The sequence below is a fragment of the Sus scrofa genome, chromosome 1, assembly GCF_054392235.1.
Source record: "Sus scrofa isolate SSC_HxYL_T2T_F1_AM1 chromosome 1, Sscrofa_HxYL_maternal_Yorkshire_Landrace_v2.0, whole genome shotgun sequence".
Lineage (NCBI taxonomy): Eukaryota > Metazoa > Chordata > Mammalia > Artiodactyla > Suidae > Sus > Sus scrofa.
The window spans coordinates 212,370,122-212,393,966 of record NC_139383.1 but is presented as its reverse complement, the minus strand read 5'-3'; the positions used below and the strand labels follow the sequence as shown (position 1 = coordinate 212,393,966).

Below are 23,845 nucleotides of genomic sequence, written 5' to 3'. Positions count from 1 at the left end.
TAAGGTCAGGTCCATCTGTCCCCCATGTGGCGGATGGTTTCAAGTACAGAGCAGCTTACGAACATTCAACACCATATTAATCAAAATAATGATAAATTATTATTGTAAGCAATTAAACATGTCATGATTTAAGTAAATCAAATTTAAACATCAATATGAGTTATCAATTCATCAAATCCATGAAACTCTCTTCAGAAGCAAACACATGTCAAAAATGAAAACAATGCAGACAACAAAATCATCCACATTCTATTCTAGGTCCCACCCTATATCTGTCCTCCAATTTAGATGGAAAGTGTCTCAAACCTATTTTCTATAAATATTATCTTTACCTTATCACCCTTCCACTTTCCCCACTCTGGATTCTGCTGATTAATTCCATGGAACAAGCTCTCACTAAGGCTACCAGTTCCATCTACCATTGCAGTGTAGTGGGTGCTTTCCACATACATTTTCACGAGTGCATAGAGTCTTCTAAGCAGTTCAGTCTTTCAGTCATGGTCTCCTCACTCTTCTCTCTTGTCCTGTTAACATATGACCATCCCTCCTATTTCCTTTGTGGCATCCCGTCCCTTTTAAGGTTAAGGTCATAGGACTCAAATTTAAGCCTTTTTCTTGTTCTGAACTCTCTTCTCATTTGATCCCTTCTTCTGCCCCATGTTTTACAGCTCATGAAATTGCTACTAAATTTTCCAGTAGATGTATACACTCAAATGTGTACAAGTTAACGATAGATAATACCTAATAGTTTTATTTTTATATCATCACATGGCTTGGTCCCTTTTTGGTGATGAAATTCTGTTTCCTCCCTTCTTCTCATTATAGCATTAAGCATAATTGATATTCATGTCTAATTCTAATTAGTATCATTTAAAAATAATTAATATTTAAATATTTGTAACTTATTGTTTTTTGGTTTATTTCCTTGAAAAAAATCAAAGATAGAAAAAAGCAGAGTTGGATTTATTATGTTCACTTCTGTGTCTTGAGGATAACATACAACCTGACTTAGAGGAAGTCTACTTTAACTTCTAAGGAGAGTCTATTTATACTGGGTGGATGAGTTATAGCAACCAGTGTTAGGCAGCTTACACATGTAGTCTTATTGTTTCTTTGTTAAAGAAAAAGCAAACACAAGAAGTTTTCTATAGTAAAAATTTCATCAACAAAGAAAAAAAATAAATACAAATACATATTTTTTCTATTAACAATAATGTAAAAGTACACATAATACTTTAAGAACCGAAATAATTTAAATAATATAAATAGGTAAATAAATAAGTATTTAAATAGAAAAATAAATAGGCAGCAAGGGCATCTATAAGGATGAATCCATATAAATCTTTAGATAAATAAATAAATATTTAAATAGATAAATACATAGATCAGCAAGGGCATCTGTACAGAACCAGTGCCTATAGAGTAGATCAAGATGTTGTTAACACTCCTGAAAACCTTTGACAAATTGAGTCACCTTCACGGCAGGATGATACAGAAATGAGAGGCCGTGACATGGCAGCACAGGAGGAAGAATGGGCTTGTTAGTCTGTAAGAAGCATTTCTATGATGAACCAGGTGTCTGTCACTCCTTCTTCCTGAGTCTGTCTTGCAGGTTTCTGGAGGAAGAGAAGGATCTCATGACTTCTGCCCTGACGATCTCCCAGGCACAGGGGCTGTAGCTCTTCTCTTGCAGATAGAGGGTGAGTCTGTGGAAGTATTTCCTCACAGCCAGGATGGAGTCCTCCTCCAGCAGGGGGGTCCCTTCCAGCCCCGCCTCCTGCATGACACAGGCTTCCAGGTCCCTGAGCTGCTGATCCAGTCCAGTGCAGAACTGGTGCAGGAGGCTCTCATTCCAGGCAGCAGCCGAGCCCTCTGTGCTGAAGAGCTGGAAGGTCTGCTGGAGCATCTCATGCACCAGAGCCATGGCTTGAGCCTTCTGGACCTGGTTGCCCCCAAAAGCCTCATGAGGGGATCCAAAGTCCCTTCTGTGGTCCAGGCAGGAGAAGGGAGAGATTCTCCTCATTTGTGCCAGGAGCCTCAGGGCCCTGGTGTGAGCCAGGCTGTGGGTCTGAGGCAGGTCACAGCCCAGAGAGCAGATGGCATTGCAGCTGAGTAGCACCAGGGCCGTGAGGAAGGCTGAGGTTGGGGCCATTGGGAACCTTGCAGATGCTTCTGTCCTGGCTGAGGTGGGTGACTCTGTGACCCTGCTCTCTAGGATGTCTGAAGACCTTCCCTCAGGCCTGTGTCTTAAATAGGAATGAATTCATTTCCATTTTCTGAATGTTCCCTCTTACTTTCCACTTCTGTTTCTGCTTTTCACTTTGTACTTTCCAAATGGGTTAGGGCAACATTTCGCAACCATTTCTTTTTCATTATTGCCTTCCTTCCCTCTGCCTGCAGAGCCTTTTCAGATTATTTTTCCTCATTGGGCCCCCATGAAACTTGGTAAACATAGGCATACTATGTATCTATTTATGTAATCCATGGATATCTCTATTTTATCGATAGAAAAGGAAAGTACAGGAGTTCCCATTGTGGCTCAGTGATTAATGAATACGACTAGGAACCATGAGGTTGCGGGCCTTGCTCAGTCGGTTGAGGACCCCTGGCCTTGCTCATTGGGTTAAGGATCCGGCGTTGCCATGAGCTGTGGTATAGGTTGCACTTGTGGCTCAGATCCCGAGTTGCTGTGGCTCTGGCATAGGCTGGTGGCTACAGCTCCAATTCAACCCCTAGCCTGGAGTGGCCCTAGAAAAGGCAAAAAGGCAAAAAAAAAAGAAAAAGAAAAAAAACTCATAGCATTTTACTTTTTATTTTTTTAATTAAATTTATTTTTAATTTAATTGATATCCATTTGAATTACCTTTACATTATTTTTATATTTTAATATTGTATTCAATGATTTTAAAATATAAAAAATAAAATATTAAAAAATATTTGAATACTAAAACACAGCATTATAATCAAACTTTATGTAAACTTTTTTTTTTTTTTTTTTTTTTTTTTTTTTGCCAAGCCCATGGCAAGGGGAAGTTTCCAGGCCAGGGCCAGGGATGGAACCTCAGCCACAGCTGTGATGCAACCCATGGCAGTGACAATGCCAATATCCTTAAGCTGCTGCTCCACAAAGGAACTCCAAAACTTTGCTTATTTTAAACCAAAAGCAGTCATTTAATATAATTTTAATTTTACATTCTAGGCTTTAATGGAAGTGTTAAATTATTATATAATATTTTCAAGATTACTTTTTTTTACATGTTATTAATTGAGGGAATTGCCATGTTTGACAAGTTCTCCTGGCTCTCTGCCAGTTTTTAATAATACTTAAGTCAGGTTACTGAAACACTGTTTCTAGAACTCCACCTTCACTCTATGGTTTGAAAGAGTTCATTTCCTGTACAAGCTCTTGGGAAATTTAGTAGATCAGACCGTTTTAAAACTTTTTAGTAAGAATTTAAAGGCAGTGGAATTTGCCATATTGTCACTGGCAACTAGAAAGCTCCCTTTGAATGATTCTCAGGGAGTTGCAAGTGCAGGGTCAATATCATCTTTAAAATTTTGATATTTTTTTTCATGATGTGGGTTTAGAATTTTCCTTTTTTAAACATTGCATTTAAATGTTCTTTATCTTGGGAGTTCCCATTGTGGATCAGCAGTTAATTAACCCAACTAGGATCCATGAGGATACAGGTTCAATTCCTGGCTTCACTCAGTGGGTCAAAGAATTGACGTTACTGTGAGCTGTGGTGTAAGTCCCAGACATGGCTTGGATCTGTCATTTCTTTGGCTGTGGCTGTAGGCCGGCAGCTGTAGCTCGGCTTCTGCTATAGCCTGAGAACTTCCATGTGCCACAAGGGTGGCTCTAAAAAGCAAAAAAAAAAAAAAAAAAAAAAAATTCTTAATCATACTTGTGGAAAGTATTTGCTTACTTTACCCTAATACTCTCCCAGGAAATAGTTAGAATTTGTGTGGTGATCTTCCACAGCTGAAAGTACAGGAATGTCCTCTAGTTTATCACCCTCGCCCGGATTTATATTTTTTACCCAAGTCTTCATCTGTACAACTTTTTAAAAAATCTGTGTCTTGATATTACCAGAGGTGGTCTGAGACTAAGGATGAGGGAAGGACTGTTCATCTTGTTTCTGTGATTCACAGAACAACTATATTTTTTCAGACAACTGTCCTAAATGTTGGTTCTCTGCAAAACCCTTCAAGTGCTCCAGGATTTCTCTCTAAAATGCTGAAGGCACAGCTCTAAGGGTGGAAGCTTGTGCTCTGCTCTCTCACAGTCCTGCTGTGTTTGCATTTGGGGCCTCTCTGCAGAGGGGCTTGTTTATTTCTTGGCAAAATAACTTATCCTCCGTGACCTCCCTTGCCCCAGAGTGTTTGCCTGAAGGACCCTGGTCCTCAGCAGTGACCTCCACCTCTCCTGACCTGTGTTCTCTCAGGTATCAAATGTGTCAGCAGTCCTCAGATGCTGAGAGCAAATGTTTATTCTCCCTAAGGAAGTGGAGTCATTATCCAATTGCAAACATTTTACCTTGAATAGACACATAATTTGTATTTTGCCAAATACAAATTTTATTATTCCGTTTGTTACTTAGACTACTGAACACTTGTTAAGCTCAAAGTTTTGAAGCTGAGGCAAGAGATTCAATGATGATCTTGTCTCTCTTGAGAAGCTCATGGCACAGAATCCAGTGACCTTCGGTTGTTCAGTCGGTCAGTGGAAACCACTGGGCTTCTCACGTCCTCTGTGTCTGGGAGAAGTTGCCTTCTTTCCTTTACGTGTGTGTGACTCTTCACTTAAAGTTTTTATAAAGTATGTTCACTGAGGGGCTGATTGGGCAAGATTAGTCCTGCTGCTGCTACAGTAGTTTGGATTCATGATGAGGTAAGAGCAATAAAGGGAAGTAAAAGAAAGGCAAAGGGACTACAGTCTCTTTCATTTTCCAGACTTTAGTTTTTTGTTTCTCTTTGCACCTTTCCTAGAAAGTAAAATCTGCATTGTTTTGTGGGCAAAGAGAAAACAAGTATAAGTCTGAATGTCATGACTGTGAAAGAAGGGAAGTGGTTTTCCCCTGGCCCAATGGCATATTCTAAGTTGGCAAACTTCAGTGCAGCACAGATGGGGACAAGGCTATGCAGAGGGGAAGGGTGAGGCCAGTATGTACAACAAGAAGGCAGGCATGTGGCTGCTTCTGCCAGAGGCTCAAAGAAGACACACTTCTTGGGTCACGTGACTGCCTTCAGACTTGTAGAATGAGCCACGTGAATTTTTTTTTAAAATTTAATCCTCATGCGATCCGTTTTGAAGAGAGAAGGAAGAAGTCAGCTTACAATAAGCTGGAAACCAGAACCCCAGTTGGTAGAAGGCTAACCCTCTCTGGCAGAATCTTGGGTATCAGCCTTGCTGAGCATCTGTCTAGGTGAAAAATCCACTCAGGCAATGAAAAGAGTGCTTAGAGAAAACTAGAATTACAAGGAAGGGATTTAGATGATTCCAGAAGATCATGATCTTAATCTGGATAAGAGTAATTATGATACTAAAAAGCAATAACTGAACCTTATAACTTGTTTATCATGGACTAAGCACTTTGAGTTTTTTGTTTGGTTGGTTTTGGTTTTTTTGGTCTTTTGTCGTTTTAGAGCAGCACCCTCTTCATATGGAGGTTCCCAGGCTAGGGGCCAAATTGGAGCTACTGCCACTGGCCTACACCACAGCCACAGCAATGCCAGATCCAAGCAGAATCTGTAACCTATACCACAGCTCACGGCAACACCAATCCTTAACCCACTGAGCAAGGCTGGGGATTGAACCCGCATCCTCATCCATACTAGTCAGGTTCGTTAACCACTGAGCCACAAAGGGAACTCTGGACTAACCACTCTGAAAGTGCTTTAAAATGTTTCCACAGTCCTCTCATTGGCCCTGTTTTTGATCACATTCACTTAGACATCTGGAGGGAAATATAAATCTGGATGAATGGGCTCTTTCAAGTGTACTAAATGTATTAAGGACAAACCTGAGTGAGGGGCTTTACAGTGATTTGTCCAAAAGACACCATTAAAGAAGGTGAAGGGTGGAAAAACCATCTTTAGGAATGAAGAAAATAATTAGAAAGAAGAAAATGCGGTGACAAAAGATGGTTAATTGCATTTCAGTTTCCAATGTTTGCTGTCTTTTGTTTTGTAGGGCAACAGGGAGTGTGGTCTGAGTCAAGAGAAGTGACTTTAAGTTCTAATGAAAAATATTGAAAATCTCTATTATCTCTATTAAGTAGTTAGCAGTGAGTAGATTTTTGAAAATACAAGAAAATCTAAGTTTTCATGAGTGATAACTTCATTGCAACATAGTAAAATAATTTTTTTTTGGTCTTTTCAGTGCCATGTCTACAGCATATGGAAGTTCCCAGGGTAGGAGTTGAATCAGAACAGTAGCCGCCAGCTCATGCACCAGCCACAACAACAGCAGATCCCTAGCCGCATCTGCGACGTAAGCCACACCTGCTGCAATACCAGATCCTTAACCCACTGAGAGACCAAGGATTGAACCCATGTCCTCATGGATAGTAGTTGGGTCTTAACCTGCTGCACCACAATGGGAACTCCTGAAGTGAATTTTTTACCATTCCATTTTATTACCCCTCCAACAGCAGACACCTGCAGTTTATTTATTTATTTATCTTTAATTTTATTGGAGTCAGTTGTCTTACAAAGTTGTATTAGTTTCAGTTGTACAGCAAAGGGAATCAGTCATATGTAGAAATATATCCATTTTTTCAGTACACTTTATTACAAACTACTGAGCATAGTTTCCTGTGCCATTCAGTATGTTCTTGTTAATCATCTATCCTATACAGTAGTGTGTATGTTTTTCCCAGCCTCCCAATTCTTCCCTGCCTGCAATGGTTTCACCTATTTTTATCTGTAAAATTGGTTTTAAAATCTGTGAGTTTGTTTCTGTTTTATAACTAGGCATTGATTTTTTTTAACACTGGATATTTCTTATGACTTTAAGAATAAAAAAAAGCACCTAACAGTTTTTGCCCATATGAGCTCTGAAGTTCCTCCTTCAGGGTGACAACTAAGAAGTCCCTCTCCATCTGGTTCCACAGGAATGGAGTCCCTGAACTTTAATACACCCTGAAAGGAGGTCAGGGTAGGGATCAGGAAGGAGGCACTCTCTCTCTCTGGGAAAACTGACAGATCAGGCCTTCAGGTAGTAGATCATTTCAGGAGAAAATTTTATGAACCCAATTTCTTACCTCTTCTTACACCTAGAAAAGCAGTAAAGTCATGAACAGAGACATCTTCTCCTGATGAGCAGCAGCATTGCCAAGATGTGTCCTTGATGGCAAGCATTCTACTTGCCAAAATCATATATATATACTGACCTCCCCCCACCCCCAGCTCCCTGGAGCAGATCCTTATAGTTGTCCTCCAGGCTATAGTCCTCAGGAAATCCTCCCAAATACCTGAACTCCCAGCTCGCATGATGTTCATTGTTTGTTCAGTCCACAAGGGCCTCACTGGTTTCCCAGGAGTCTTCTTCAGGTCAACCTGCTGTTTTCATTCCCAAAGAGGACAATTCTGCCTCTCACTCCAGCCCAGACTGGACCTTCTGTTGTCTACTGAGAGCCCAATGAAGAGTCTCTTCTCTTTATTGTTCCAACTAATACTTAAGATGTGGATCCTCATGAGGGTTTTGAATGATGAAGGTGGAAGAGCATGTGCGATTCCTAGACAGAACCAGTGGAGGATTTAAGGGTACTTAGGATTTCCCGCTGTGGTGCAATTGGATCAGCCAGGATACAGGTTTGATCCCCCGCCCTGCATCTGCAGCTTAGGTGGAATGGCAGCTTGGATCTTATCCCTAGCCTGGGGAACACCGTATACCCCAGAGCAGCCCAAAAGGAAAAAAAGAAAAATAAGGGACTGCTAAACTGGGAGAGTCTGGCTTGAACTTAACAGCCTGAAAAAATTCTTAGAATAGTTTTCCTGATTCATTTTTCTCCTCTCAACCTATTAAAGCATCACAAAATAATACTGTAGGATTGAAATAAAATATTATTTAAAACAGCATTGCGAGAGAGAGGACAAGATGGCGGAGGAGTAGGAAGACACGCTCGCCCTCTCCCACAAATACAACAAAAAAAGCACATCTACAGAATAAATGACTCGCACAGAGGAGCAACCAATCGCTGGCAGAGGAACCTAAACTCCAATAACGGCAAGAAATTCCTGACATTATTGGGCAGAACAGGAGAAAAGAGGAGAGTGAGAGAAGGCGAATCCGAGCTAGACGGGGGCTTCCGAAAGGGAACTGCGGAGGAGAAAGGGATCCCGCAACCTGGAAACTCACCCACCGGGCGAAAGATCAAACGAACCGGAGGAATCTCCAGATGCAGAGAAGAGTGTAGCAGTAAGTTGGAGTACGGAAAAGCAGATCAAGAACCCAACGGACCATCTGAACTACGGGCAGAGTCACCAAAAATTGAGACGCCTGGGTGGGGGCTGGGCACCGAGACCTCGCCTCTGAAGGTTAGTCCCCGAGAGGGGGCCGGGGGACGCCTGGGTGGGGGCTGGGCACCGAGACCTCGCCGCCGAAGGTTAGTCCCCGAGAGGGGGCCGGGGGATGCCTGGGTGGGGGCTGAACACCGAGACCTCGCCTCCGAAGGTTAATCCCTGAGAAAGGGCCGGGGGACGCCTGGGTGGGGGCTGGGCACCGAGACCTCGCCGCCCATTAGTCCCTGAGAGGGGGCCGGGGGACGCCTGGGTGGGGGCTGGGCACCGAGACCTCGCCGCCGAAGGTTGGTCCCTGAGAGGGGGCCAGGGGACGCCTGGGTGGGGGCTGAACACCGAGACCTCGCCTCAGAAGTTAATCCCTGAGAAAGGGCCGGGGGACGCCTGGGAGGGGGGTTGGGCACCGAGACCTCGCCGCAGAAGGTTAGTCCCCGAGAAAGGGCCGGGGGGCGCCACCTGGGTGGGGGCTGGGCACCGAGACCTCGGCTCTAGAGATTAGTCCCCGGGCTAGGGGGGCGGGGCAGAGCGGAAACTGCTTGGGAGGTCTAGAAACCAGTTGACGGGGCAGAGACTGCCTGGGAGACTAGAAAACAAAGCTGTCGCAGAGGAAGGGAGCAATACTCCAGGGGTGGGGAAGGGGAAAGCCACATCAGAGGGAATCTGGGAGAAGAGCCTGGTCTGCGCCCGTGCTGGGGAGGGGAGAGAAGAAGGGGTGGGTCCCCATAGAATACCCCCCACGCCACAGCAAGCTTACAGGCCCGCTAGCTAGCTGAAAACTCCGCTTCCCAGTGCATCCCCTCCCCCCACCCCCGCCACGCCCTACGCTCTCACGGACCTGGGGCTGCCTGCCATCCAGGAGGGCTGGCCTCAACAATTGCCTGAAGCCTACCACCGCAGGGGCTGTCCCTGCACAGGCCTGCTTGCCCTTTGGAGGGGCTACACTTCCGCAGAGCAGCACCAAACAGCACCAGCCCCCGAGAAAAGGCCTGCAGCCTAGAAAAGCTAGAACAAGCTTAGCCAGGCTGTGAATAGATCGGCCTAATTCTCGGACGGTTTTTCTGAGTCGGGTTTCCCCGGGGAGGAGCCTCTTCGGGGAGGAGCCTCTTCGGTTTCCAACGGCCCTGCTACCCGCCCAAGTCCCCAGGGGATGCTTTAGTGGACCAGCTGCATAGGACTGCCAGCTCCAGGCAGGAACCCCTGCAGCCCAGAAAAGCTGTAACAAGCTCAGCCAGACTGTGAAAAGATCCGCCTACATTCGCAGGCTGTCCTTCTGAGTTGGGCTGCCCTAGGGAAGAGCCTCTCAGGTTCTCAGTGCCCCAGATAGCGGCTCCAGCCCCCAGGGGGTGATGCACCCCTGAAGAGCAGCTGCCCAACACCGCCAAACCCCTGCAAGAACCCCACAGCCTAAAAACACCAGAGCAAGCTCTGCAGGGCCAAGTGAAATCTGCTACCATCACGGTGTGGACCTCTCAGTCCTGTCTGCCCTCAGGAAGTCCTCCTTTGCTTCAAAGAAACACTGTTAGCCCCATCGACACTCCAGAAAAGCCACACTGCCTCAAAAAAGATTGACCAACAACGCCAGCCCTCAGGAAATATTCCACGGCAGTGACAAGGCAAACACTGCCCAATCACGGAGAGTACAACTCCCTCAGGAGAAAGAAAACAACAAGCAAGATGAAGAAGCTGAGAAACCACCCCCAGTCAAACCAACAGGAGAACTCACCTAAAACAGTCAGCAATGAAACAGATCTCTGCAGTCAGACAGACCTGGAGTTCAAAAGAGAAATAGTGAAAATACTGAAGGAATTAAGAGAAGATATGAACAGTAATGCAGATACCCTCAGAAAGGAACTGGAAAATATAAGGAGGAGCCAAGAAAAACTAGAACATTCATTTGCAGAGATGCAAACTGAACTAGGGGCAGTAAAAACCAGAATGAATAATGCAGAAGAACGAATCAGTGATATGGAAGATAGAATAATGGAAATCACTCAATCCGGTCAACAGACAGAAAACCGAATCAAAAAACTGGAAAGCAATATAAGAGACCTATGGGATAATATAAAGCGGGCCAATCTATGCATAATAGGAATTCCAGAAGGAGTAGAAAAAGATAAGGGAATGGAAAACATATTTGAAGAAATTATCGCTGGAAACTTCCCAAATCTAAAGGATACTGGATTCAAGATACAAGAAGCACAGAGGGCCCCAAACAAACTGAACCCAAACAGACCCACACCAATACACATCATAATAAAAATGGCAAAAGTTAGTGATAAAGAGAGGATCCTCAAGGCAGCAAGAGAAAAACAGAATGTTACCTACAAGGGAACCCCCATAAGAATATCAGCTGATTTCTCTACAGAAACACTACAGGCCAGGAGGGAATGGCAAGAGATATTTAAAGTGCTAAAAGGAAAAAATATGCAACCTAGAATACTCTATCCAGCAAGAATATCATTTAAAATAGAAGGGGAAATAAAAATTTTTCCCAACAAACAAAAACTTAAAGAATACAGCAACACAAAACCCAGGTTAAAGGAAATATTGAAAGGGCTTCTCTAAACCAAAAAGAAAGGAAGGAAAGGGAAGAAGAAAGAAAAGAAAAAAAAAAAAAAACGAAGAAGAAGAAGAGGAAGAACTAGGACTGAGGAAACCGCAATCAGAGAGCAGTCACTCAAATAAGCCAGCATACAGATTTAATCATGAACATGCTTCAAACAAAATAAAATTAAAAAGAAAAAAATAAAAAAGAGTCATCAAAACCATAAAATGTGGGCAAGGGATGTTAGGAGGTAACATCCCTTTTTGTTTGTATGTGTGTGTCTCTCTTCTTAATTTTAATATAGTAATGAAGTGTTTGAACTTACAGGACCATCAGGCTAAAACACACAATTATGGGAAGGGGTTAGCATACTTAAAAAACAGGGCAACCACAAGCCAAAACCAAATATTGCATTTGCAAAAAATGAAAAAATAATAAACACACTCAAGCAGATAATAACAGGAGACCATCCAACCAAAAAAAAAAAAAAAAAAAAAAACGAAAGGAAGAATGGAGAACCATAGAATCAACTGGAACCCGAGGTTCAAATGGCAATAAATAATCATCTATCAATTATCACCTTAAATGTCAATGGACTGAATGCCCCAATCAAAAGACACAGAGTGGCTGAGTGGATAAAAAGGCAAAAACCTTCAATATGCTGCCTACAAGAAACTCACCTTAGGACAAAAGATACATATAGATTGAAAGTGAAAGGGTGGGGAAAAGTATTTCACGCCAATAGACATGACAGAAAAGCAGGAGTCGCAACACTCATATCAGACAAAATAGACTTTAAAACAAAAGACATAAAGAAAGACAAAGAAGGACACTACTTAATGATTAAGGGATCCATCCAAGGAGAGGATGTTGCTATCATCAACATATATGCCCCAAACATAGGAGCACCCAGATACATACAACAAATATTAACAGACATAAAGGGAGATATTGATGAGAATACAATCATAGTAGGAGACCTTAATACCCCCCTCACATCAATGGACAGATCCTCTAGACAGAAAACCAATAAAGCAACAGAGATCCTAAAGGAAACAATAGAAAAGTTAGACTTAATTGATATCTTCAGGACACTACATCCAAAAAAATCAGAATACACATTCTTCTCAAATGCTCATGGAACATTCTCAAGAATCGACCACATATTGGGACACAAAGCGAATCTCAGTAAATTTCGGAGCATAGAAATTATCTCAAGTATATTCTCTGACCACAATGCCATGAAATTAGAAACCGACCATGGGAAAAGGAAAGAGAAAAAAACCTACTCCATGGAGACTAAACAACATGCTACTAAAAAACCAATGGGTCAATGAGGAAATCAAGAAGGAAATTAAAAAATACCTTGAAACAAATGATAATGAAGACACAACCTCTCAAAATCTATGGGATGCTGCGAAAGCAGTGCTCAGAGGGAAATTTATAGCAATCCAGGCCTTTCTCAAAAAAGAAGAAAGATCCCAAATTGACAACTTAACCCTCCACCTAAACGAATTAGAAAAAGAAGAACAAAAAAGTCCTAAAGTCAGCAGAAGGAAGGAAATTATAAAGATCAAAGAAGAAATCAATAAAATAGAGACTCAAAAATCAATAGAGAAAATTAATAAAACCAAGAGCTGGTTCTTTGAAAAGGTGAACAAAATGGACAAACCCCTGGCCAGACTCACTAAAAAGAGGAGAGAAAGAACCCAAATAACCAAAATTATAAATGAAAAAGGAGAAATCACAACGGATACAGCAGAAATACAAAAAACCATAAGAGAATACTATGAACAACTGTATGGCAACAAGTTTGACAATCTGGAAGAAATGGACAATTTTCTAGAATCTTACAGCTTGCCAAAACTGAATCAAGCAGAAACAGACCAACTGAACAGACCGATCACTAGAAATGAAATTGAAGAGGTCATAAAATCACTCCCTACAAATAAAAGTCCAGGACCAGATGGCTTCACAGGTGAATTTCATCAAACATATAAAGAGGAATTGGTGCCCATCCTCCTTAAACTCTTTCAAAAGTTTTAAGAAGAAGGAATACTCCCAAAGACATTCTATGAGGCCACCATCACCCTCATTCCAAAACCAGGCAGAGATACCACCAAAAAAGAAAACTATCGGCCAATATCATTGATGAATATAGATGCAAAACTTCTCAACAAAATCTTAGCCAACCGAATCCAACAACATATCAAAAAAATTATACACCATGACCAGGTTGGGTTCATCCCAGGTTCACAAGGATGGTTCAACATATGCAAATCAATCAGCATCATACACCACATTAACAAAAAAAAGGTCAAAAATAATATGATCATCTCAATAGATGCAGAAAAAGCATTTGACAAAGTTCAACATCCATTCATGATCAAGACCCTCGCCAAAGTGGGTATAGAGGGAACATTCCTGAATATAATCAAAGCCATTTATGATAAACCCACAGCAAATATAATCCTCAATGGAGAAAAACTGAAAGCCTTCTCACTCAAATCTGGAACAAGACAGGGATGCCCACTCTCACCACTGCTCTTCAACATAGTTTTGGAAGTCTTAGCCATAGCAATTAGACAAACAAAAGAAATCAAAGGCATCCATATAGGAAGAGCAGAGATCAAACTGTCACTGTATGCAGATGATATGATACTATACCTAGAAAACCCTAAGGACTCAACCCCAAAACTACTTGAACTGATTAATAAATTCAGCAAAGTGGCAGGATATAAGATTAACATTCAGAAGTCAGTTGCATTTCTGTATACCAGCAATGAAGCATTAGAAAAGGAATACAAAAAAATGATACCTTTTAAAATTGTACCTCACAAAATCAAATACCTCGGAATACACCTGACCAAAGAGGTAAAGGACCTATATGCCGAGAACTATAAAACTTTAATCAAAGAAATCAAAGAAGATGTAAAGAAATGGAAAGATATTCCATGTTCCTGGACTGGGAAAATCAATATTGTGAAAATGGCCATCCTACCCAAAGCAATCTACAGATTCAATGCAATCCCTATCAAATTACCCATGACATTGTTCACAGAACTAGAACAAACAATCCAAACATTTATATGGAACCACAAAAGACCCAGAATCACCAAAGCAATCCTGAGAAACAACAACCAAGCAGGAGGCATAACTCTCCCAGACTTCAAGAAATACTACAAAGCCACAGTCATCAGAACAGTGTGGTACTGGTACCAAAACAGACAGACAGACCAATGGAACAGAATAGAGAATCCGGAAATAAACCCTGACACCTATGGTCAATTAATCTTTGACAAGGGAGGCAGGAACATCAAATGGGAAAAGGAAAGTCTATTCAGCAAGCATTGCTGGGAAACCTGGACAGCTGTATGCAAAGCAATGAAACTAGAACACACCCTCACACCATGCACAAAAATAAACTCCAAATGGCTGAAAGACTTAAATATACGACAGGACACCATCAAACTCCTAGAAGAAAACATAGGCAAAACACTCTCTGACATCAACATCATGAATATTTTCTCAGGTCAGTCTCCCAAAGCAATAGAAATTAGAGCAAAAATAAACCCATGGGACCTCATCAAACTGAAAAGCTTTTGCACAGCAAAGGAAACCAAAAAGAAAACAAAACGACAACTTACAGAATGGGAGAAAATAGTTTCAAATGATGCAACTGACAAGGGCTTAATCTCTAGAATATACAAGCAACTTAATACAACTCAACAGCAAAAAAGCCAATCAATCAATGGAAAAACGGGCAAAAGACCTGAATAGACATTTCTCCAAAGAAGATATACAGATGGCCAACAAACACATGAAAAAATGCTCAACATCACTGATTATAAGAGAAATGCAAATCAAAACTACCATGAAATACCACCTCACACCAGTCAGAATGGCCATCATTAATAAATCCACAAATAACAAGTGCTGGAGGGGCTGTGGAGAAAAGGGAACCCTCCTGCACTGTTGGTGGGAATGTCAACTGGTACAGCCACTATGGAGAACAGTTTGGAGATACCTTAGAAATCTATACATAGAACTTCCATATGACCCCGCAATCCCACTCTTGGGCATCTATCCGGACAAAGCTCTACTTAAAAGAGACACATGCACCCGCATGTTCATTGCAGCCCTATTCACAATAGCCAGGACATGGAAACAATCCAAATGTCCATCGACAGAGGATTGGATTCGGAAGAGGTGGTATATATACACAATGGAATACTACTCAGCCATAAAAAAGGATGACATAATGCCATTTGCAGCAACATGGATGGAACTAGAGAATCTCATCCTGAGTGAAATGAGCCAGAAAGACAAAGACAAATACCATATGATATCAGTTATAACTGGAATCTAATATCCAGCACAAATGAACATCTCCTCAGAAAAGAAAATCATGGACTTGGAGAAGAGACTTGTGGTTGCCTGATGGGAGGGGGAGGGAGTGGGAGGGATTGGGAGCTTGGGCTTATCAGACACAACCTAGAATAGATTTATATGGAGATCCTGCTGAATAGCATTGAGAACTATGTCTAGATACTCATGTTGCAACAGAAGAAAGGGTGGGGAAAAAACTGTAACTGCAATGTATACATCTAAGGATGACCTGACCCCCTTGCTGTACAGTGGGAAAATAAAAAAAAAAAAAAAAAAACAGCATTGCTTGATAAGATGATTTTTTCCAGTAATTTAGGACTTTTTTTTTTTTTTTTTTTTGCTTATTGTTTGGATGCTAATTCGCAGGAAGGTTTTCAAACCTCTCAAAGACTTGAAATGTTCCTTTGGCTTTAAATGTCCCTACTTAGTGCAGTATGCAAAGCAAAGAGACTGATCCATTAATGTCCACTTTTCAAATTGCCTAAATTACATAAATGTGTTTCCAGAAAGGTCTTTGTTGCTTTGAGAAGTCGTCATCTTCCATTGTGCACGTTGCTGAGCACAGCATGTCCTCCTTGGAAGGCTCTACCCCACTGGTTGCTAATGTATCAAAATCCCTGCCTGTGTGCCTTCTGTTCGGCATGGCTTTATTCTTTTCACCTTTCAAAGAGGCTGTATCATGATGCAAAGTAAGAAATTCCTGGAGTTCCCGTGGTGGCGCAGTGGTTAACGAATCCGACTAGGAACCATGAGGTTGCGGGTTCGATCCCTGCCCTTGCTCAGTGGGTTAAATATCTGGCGTTGCCGTGAGCTGTGGTGTAGGTCGCAGACGCGGCTCGGATCCCGCGTTGCTGTGGCTCTGGCGTAGGCCAGTGGCTACAGCTCCGATTAGACCCCTAGCCTGGGAACCTCCATATGCCGCGAGAGCGGCCCAAGAAATGGCAAAAAGACAAAAAAAAAAAAAAAAAAAAGAAATTCCTTGGATGGCATTGTCCCCTGGAATACCCTTCTCTGCTCTGTGATGACTTGCTGGGTCCTAAGGAGGAAACAGGTTTTCAGCTGGCACTGGAGGAACCCTCATCCCTTCTGATGCTCTGCAAGCTGCTGTGGTATCAGTGTCCCCCATGCTGGGGACACCGCTAGGGGCCATGTGTTTGTGTGCTCCCTGTGCTCTCAGCATCCACTTCAGTCTCTCATTTTCTGAAAAGGAATGTTCTTCAGTGTTGCCTCAGTGCAGCTCATGCATGTTGTTTTTTGTCCGAAGGATCTGCTGCTGTTCCAGTGAAAGCTTAAAACATCTCTGTTCCTGTTCCAAGTTCTCCAGCTGCTGCTGACTTTCACCTCCATGAATCCTGGGCTTTGGGCTTTTTGAATCAGTGAGAGTCCTGAGCCAGGGGAGACCCTCCTGATGCCATCCATGTGGAAGCGCCCAATAGAGGCACAGCTGAGCTCCTGAGTTCCCCTAAAGTTCAGTGTTGGGCGGGGTTCCCTCTATTTCCTGTGTTTCTTGGAACTGGACAGTCTGGACCTGCAGTGCTTGGCAAGCAGAGAGCCTGGAGTCATGCTGTAGTGAAACCTAGAACTTTCCCTCAACTTCTGCTTGCACTTGGTGACTTTCTTGTCTTAAGGGGAAATTGACAGCCAGAAACCCTAATAAGAAAGGAAACAGTTATACGAATGGGCAGTACAGCTTGATGCAGCCTGTGAATGAGGATTTCTATACTGGGAAGAAGGAAAGTATTGTGATGTTGCAGTGCAAGAATGGGATCCAGGAAAGCAGAGAGGAAGAGGAAAGTGTTCCAGGAATGAGCATCAGCAGATAGATATGTGGTATACTTTATGTAGTTTATTTTATTATGTCTATGTTTTATGTATGTGTACCACATATGTATATGTATCATATTATTGTGTATGTAATTCTATATGATTGATGAGACACTGTTTCCCATTCTGTTTTGCAGACTGTCAGTGTTGTGCAGTCAGTTACAGAGAGAGGGGTAGGAGAATTCATTTTTGCCATGTCTCTTTACATGAAAACAAGAAAATAGTCACTACCTGTTTAGCCTTCACTCAGGGGATGATAAGCTGCTAAGTGCTTTCGAATGTTTCATATTTTCTACTCCTCACAACAGCTCTAGGAATAGTTTCACTTTATATTTGAAGAAGCTGAGGCTCGGGGAAGTAAAGAGGTCCCCCAGAATCATACATGATCTAGATTCAATACAGAATCCACTATCCCCATTAAATAATTATTAAAGTTTGATCTTGTGCAATTCTCCTTTGTTTTCTTCTTCAGTGCTTTCTGAAGGTTGTTCTTCCCTGGTTGGCTCCTAACTGCATGAGCTACTCCATTTCTGTTTCCTTTGCAGTGTCTCCTTCTCTGTCTCAGGCTTAAAAGTTCAAGGTCCTCATAAGCTTTAGGTCATCTTTTCATTCTACATCCTACTGGTAAGAAAAAACATTCCCTACCATGTCCTGATTTCTAAACATACTTAAGTTGCAAATTAATATCTCCAGGATGTACATTGTTGCACATTCCAGACCCATATACCTATATACCAATGGGAAATCTGCCTTGTTTTTTTTTGGGGGGGGGCACTTTCTAGAGCACATCTGCTTTCTCCCCTTCTTGAGAGGCCTCATTCGAGATTATGGCAAGAGAATCCCTTTGCCTCTCTCATTCTCATTGAAGCAGGCAACTTAATTGAAATAATTATCATAATTATTGGTTTATATCTCTTTCTCTGCCAAACTGAAACTCTAAAAGAAGAGGTTCAATATTTGCTTTATTCACCCCTGTGTTCTTGGAAGTATCACCTATCTGATGTAAGAATGTGAAGTTTTAAAAATAAAATCAACTGAAAGAATTGAGTAGAATACAATCATCCAATGTTTAGTGTGATTGCAATTTTAAGTTATTTTTTTTGTAAGAATAAACAACACCAAGATGTCTTTTAGGGAAGAATTTCACAAATTAACCAAGAAAATAACTTGATAAAAGATAAAGGTAAACCCGTTTGTTAGATTTAAATATGTTATGAAGTCGAACATGATGTTGTATGTTGTATGTACAAAAGACAAAGTAGCATTCATGGTCTGACTGAGATGAAGAAGATAAATAGATGGATACTTTAGAGCCCTTTGCACATAAATCACAGTTATTTTAAACTTCTGGTCTGATAATTCCTAAATCTGTACTCTATCTGGGTATAGTTCCGATACTTGCTGTGTCTCTTCAAACTGTGTTTTTTGCCTTTCAGTGTGGTAAGTTTCTGTTGAAAGTTGAACATGGGGAGTTCCCGTTGTGGAGGAGGGGAAACAAATCCAACTAGTAACCACGAGGTTGTAGGCTCAGTCCCTGGCCTTGCTCAGTGAGTTAAGGATACGGCATTGCTGTAAGCTGTGGTGTAGGTCACAGACTCGGCCCAGATCCCCATGTTGCTCTGGCTGTGGTATAGGCCCATAGCTACAGCTCTGATTCAGCCCCTAGCCTGTGTACCTCCATATGTCGCAGGTGTGGCCCTGGGGAAAAAAAAAAGAAGAAAGTTGAACATGGTATGCAGGGTAAAAGTGAGTGAGGCAAATTGGCCTTTAGGGTGAGGATTTGCTAGGAATTTGACCTTGTTTCCCTCTGGTCATTAGCTCTGTTTCTGTCCTCTTTATGAAATGCAGATGAGGCAGGTCAGCCAAGCTGCCTCATCCTTCTGGAGTGGTCTTCTTGAAAATGGCTTTATTAGACCTTTTTTCAAGAAGCTAATATAGGAGAAAGGTCTGTATCTTATTCACCATTGTATCATGAGCACAGAGTTTGTAATAATTAGTCAAAATTATGATTAACAAAGGATATTCTTATATTTTCTGTCAGACTTCACACCACAAGCTTCTATTAACTTCCCATCTGAACCTTATAATGAAGTAACAAATAATCATTAGATCATTGAGTACATTTCTATGGAGCCTCTTGATTCATGATTCTCCATGTCACAGTCAAGGTGCAGGGCAGGGAAGACGTAAGGCACATGATGCTAGAAAACAGTAGCCTTCTTTTCGCTACTGATCCAGAGTCTTAACTTTATATAAGTTCCCTTTTAGTAGTATTTTTCTGGTCAAGGGTTGTCTTGCAGCTTCTGAATTATTTTATCTTTCTTCTTGAAACAGAAACCAAAATAGAGAAGTAAAAAGGGAAATTTACATGGTCCATACCATTAGTTTCCATAATTTTCAATATGTCATTGTTTTCTTTCTTCCATCAACTTTCTTAGAAAGCTCTCATTGCCTTTGGATGCACTGAGGTCAGAGGAAAGCAAAAGCAAATCTGAACAGGATGAGAGTGAAAGGAGTAATATGACTCCCCAGGTGAAAAAAGGGGGAGTTCTCTTCTCTCAACACCCTTCCAGCTTCTCCAGGATGGTTTCTGCTGATGAATCCCACCCAGTCAGCTCTCACTTAGGTGGCCAGTGCCATCTATTTTCTCAAAGAGGGGCAGTTTCCATCTTCAGTTTAAATGAACATATTGCATCTTCTAAGAAGTTTCAGTCGTTTACACACAGTCTTATCACCCTTAGTTCTTGTCTTGTTAACCTATGACCATTCCACCTCATTTTCCTTTGCAGGTCTTCCCTCCTTCTTAAGGTTAAGGTCATACAATTCAACTTCAAGTCCTTTTCTCATTCTGTGCCCTCTTCCAATTGGATCACTTCTGTTCCCATGCTTTACAGTTCAGGGAATTGCTTGAAAATCACCAGCTCCAGTACCCAATTGACATTAGCAGTTACATGCCTACTAGTCAATGTAGAGAGTAACTTCTGCTTTTGCTTTTAAATCCCCACATAGCTCGATTCACCTTCTGCAGACAGAATTTCATTTTTCTCCCTGCTTTTCCTTATAGCATTAAACCAACCTGATGTTAAATTCTAACATTAGTTAGCATTGGTTATAAACATAATTGGATTTAATTTTCAATTAACTGTTACTGTTTTCAGGTTACTTTCCCTACACAAATCAAAGATACAGAAAAGCAGAATTGGAATTCTTTTGTTCACCTCTCTATCCTGAGGGCAAGCTGTCTTTGAGGAAATTTGTATTCACGTCTAACTTGAAAATCACAATGATGGGGAAACAAATCATAGGAAACATTATTTAATCAGGTAGCACATTCAGGCTTGGTATTTCTTTTTTTTCAAATAAACAAAAATAAGATGTTTCCTATAGTAAAATTTTAATAAAGATAATAAATAGACCAAATACAAAGATTTTTTAATAAGGTCAAATAATATTAAATGTACAAAAAAAGAATTTAATTCTTATAGGGAGATAAATAAATAAATATTTAAATAGATAAATACATAGATCAGCAAGGGCATCTGTACAGAACCAGTGCCTATAGAGTAGATCAAGATGTTGTTAACACTCCTGAAAACCTTTGACAAATTGAGTCACCTTCATGGCAGGATGATACAGAAATGAGAGGCCGTGACATGGCAGCACAGGAGGAAGAATGGGCTTGTTAGTCAGTGAGAAGCATTTCCGAGATGAACCAGGTGTCTGTCACTCCTTCTTCCTGAGTCTGTCTTGCAGGTTTGTGGAGGAAGAGAAGGCTCTCATGACTTCTGCCCTGACGATCTCCCAGGCACAGGGGCTGTAGCTCTTCTCTTGCAGATAGAGGGTGAGTCTGTGGAAGTATTTCCTCACAGCCAGGATGGAGTCCTCCTCCAGCAGGGGGGTCCCTTCCAGCCCCGCCTCCTGCATGACACAGGCTTCCAGGTCCCTGAGCTGCTGATCCAGTCCAGTGCAGAACTGGTGCAGGAGGCTGTCATCCCAGGCAGCAGCTGAGCCCTCTGTGCTGAAGAGCTGGGAGGTCTGCTGGAGCATCTCATGCACCAGAGCCATGGCTTGAGCCTTCTGGACCTGGTTGCCCCCCAAGGCCTATTGGGTCAATCCAAAGTCCCTTCTGTAGTCCAGGCAGGAGAAGGGAGAGATTCTCCTCATTTGTGCCAGGGGCCTCAGGGCCCTGGTGTGAGCCAGGCTGTAGGTCTGAGGCAGGTCACAGCCCAGAGAGTAGATGGCATTGCAGCTGAGTAGCACCAGGGCCGTGAGGAAGGCTGAGGTTGGGGCCATTGGGGACCTTGCAGATGCTTCTGTCCTGGCTGAGGTGGGTGACTCTGTGACCCTACTCTCTAGGATGTCTGAAGACCTTCCCTCAGGCCTGTGTCTTAAATAGGAACACATTCATTTCCATTTTCTGAATGTTCCCTCTTACTTTCCACTTTTGTTTCTGCTTTTCACCTTGCACTCTCCAAATGGGTTAGGGCAACATTTCTCAACCATTTCTTTTTCACTATTGCCTTCCTTTCCTCTGCCTGCAGAGCCTTTTCAGATTATTTTTCCTCATTGTGCCCCCATGAATTTTGGTAAACACAGGTATACCGTGTATGTAATCCACAGACATCTCTATTTTATCCATAGAAAATGAATGTGCATATCTTATTCTTTATATTCAATACACAGTTAAGAATAACAAAATGTTTAAGCTAAAATGAAATATAAAATCTATTAAAATACCTTTATAATTAAATCTTGCAAACTAAGTTGGCAGAGTGACTTTTAGTGTAATATATTGACTTACATAAATAAGTATGCATTAAATTATATACTTAATGCTTATATAGATTATTTATAATAATACCAAAATATATTTTTAAATCCTTCAAAACTGGTAAAAATTATTGAAAGACTTAAATTATTTTCTTAATATTTATTTTTAGTACTTTAATTTTAGTTCTGCTTCATATTAGAAATTTTTTTTTTACTTCACTTGCTAATAGTCATACAGATATTTTCAAACTTTTTCTGTTTAGCACTTGACCTAATTATAGATGCGTTGAACAACTTTAGAGTAATTAAATAATGAGTAACAATCATTTTTATGTTTTATGTACAAATACAATTTTCTGTTTATATTTAACTCCCGTAGCTTGAATCACAATGAGGCCCAAACTTAAGCCACACCTATAAGACAGCCAGTGGAAGCTCATAAGTAAGTAAAAACCACTCCTCACTGATGGTGTGTATAATTTGTTTATTTTCAGTGAACTCGATGTCAGTACCACTCTTGTAATAGAGCAGAAAACCCAAAGAGAAAAATGAATACTGAAGAATAGGCTTTTGTTGGATAGGGTTGAATTTGGAGTGTCACACAACATTCCAATAACAAGATTTTTTTATAGCCCAAAAAGCTAATGTTTGCATTCATGGGCGCACAGAGGAGGCATGATTTAGGAATCATCATCCATTTGGGTCTTATTGTGTATTTTTGCACTAAATTTCAGATTTCCCAAAGGACTTTCAGAGGTTCCAATCGAAGTCTATTCTTTTCAAACCAAAGGAAGCCATCAAGAGAGTTAACTGAGAACTGAATAAATACTGATTTTTATTGTGGAATGAATGAACCTTCGACCCCGTTCTTGAATTCTTTTGATTTTGCATAGATTTTATGTTGCCTCAATCTTCAACATTCCAATCTTTAAACAGTAGCTATGTGACCATCTTTGCCAGATAAGCTCTATAGTAACTGTGCTGTCTTATTCTCTGTGGTATTCTGAGCACCAGGCCCAGTGTAATCACCCAACAGATAATGTTTACTAAAGCAGTATCTCAGATTTTGCTTATCCTATTGGAAGGCATGTGTGAATGATCAAACTATTTTGCTTCATCACAGCCATATTTGCTGAGATCATAATAGACAACGGCTAATATTTCCACTTTACTCCTACTGATATCAATAATACCTACTGAGTTTATTGTTCAACCAGGATTCTTTTTCTCTTAAGTGTCATGGGGCTCTGGGAGTTCAAGTTGCAAGAGCAGAACATTTTTCAGCCATTGCCTAGGTCCATATTAAACTCCCAAGGATGGCCTCATCTCTAATCTTCTCTCTACTATGTCGTAATAGACAAGAAGTAGCCTGGTGTCAGATACAGAGCCACATTTCTAAACTCAGACTATCCTTGATTCACACAGCTCACAGCAACCAGATATTTACCAGGTTACTCTTGGTGGTTCTATAGACGGGAACATTACTACCTTTATCCTGAGATTCTTTGGGGAGTCCTCACAAAGAGGATAAATGCCATTTGCCCTCTGTATTTTCATTCCATTGCTTGGGATGATGGGCTCCATTTCAAGCTTTTATTCAAAATCTGTCAAATAATAATTAGAGCATTAGTTCAGGTCAAAAATCAAGAGTTTGGATTCTGAGTACTTGCTCTTCTTCTTTTGCCTGCCACCCTGCTCATTCCTCTTTTTTACTCAGCATAACTGTATTCTTAATTTTAGATGCCAGGTATGTAACCTTTAAAGATCCTTATGTTTTGAATATTTGATACC

The 23,845-nt window shown here is 41.3% G+C and overlaps 2 protein-coding genes across 2 annotated transcripts; both read right to left on the bottom strand.

Moving 5' to 3' along the window:
* Positions 1 to 1,548: 1,548 nt before the first annotated feature.
* Positions 1,549 to 2,191, bottom strand: IFNA1 (interferon, alpha 1). The gene has a single exon (NM_214393.1). The coding sequence runs from the start codon at positions 2,150 to 2,152 to the stop codon at positions 1,583 to 1,585; it is 570 nt and encodes a 189-aa protein (NP_999558.1). The 5' UTR covers positions 2,153 to 2,191; the 3' UTR covers positions 1,549 to 1,582.
* An 18,816-nt stretch (positions 2,192 to 21,007) lies between these two features.
* On the bottom strand, positions 21,008 to 21,577 carry IFN-ALPHA-5 (interferon, alpha 5). The gene is given in 1 exon segment (NM_001164860.1): positions 21,008 to 21,577. A coding segment is annotated over 1 exon segment (570 nt).
* Positions 21,578 to 23,845: the final 2,268 nt, after the last annotated feature.

Bases quoted from the DNA above. Each gene is read 5' to 3' on its own strand.
- IFNA1 (NM_214393.1), bottom strand. From the start codon at position 2,152: ATGGCCCCAACCTCAGCCTTCCTCACGGCCCTGGTGCTACTCAGCTGC.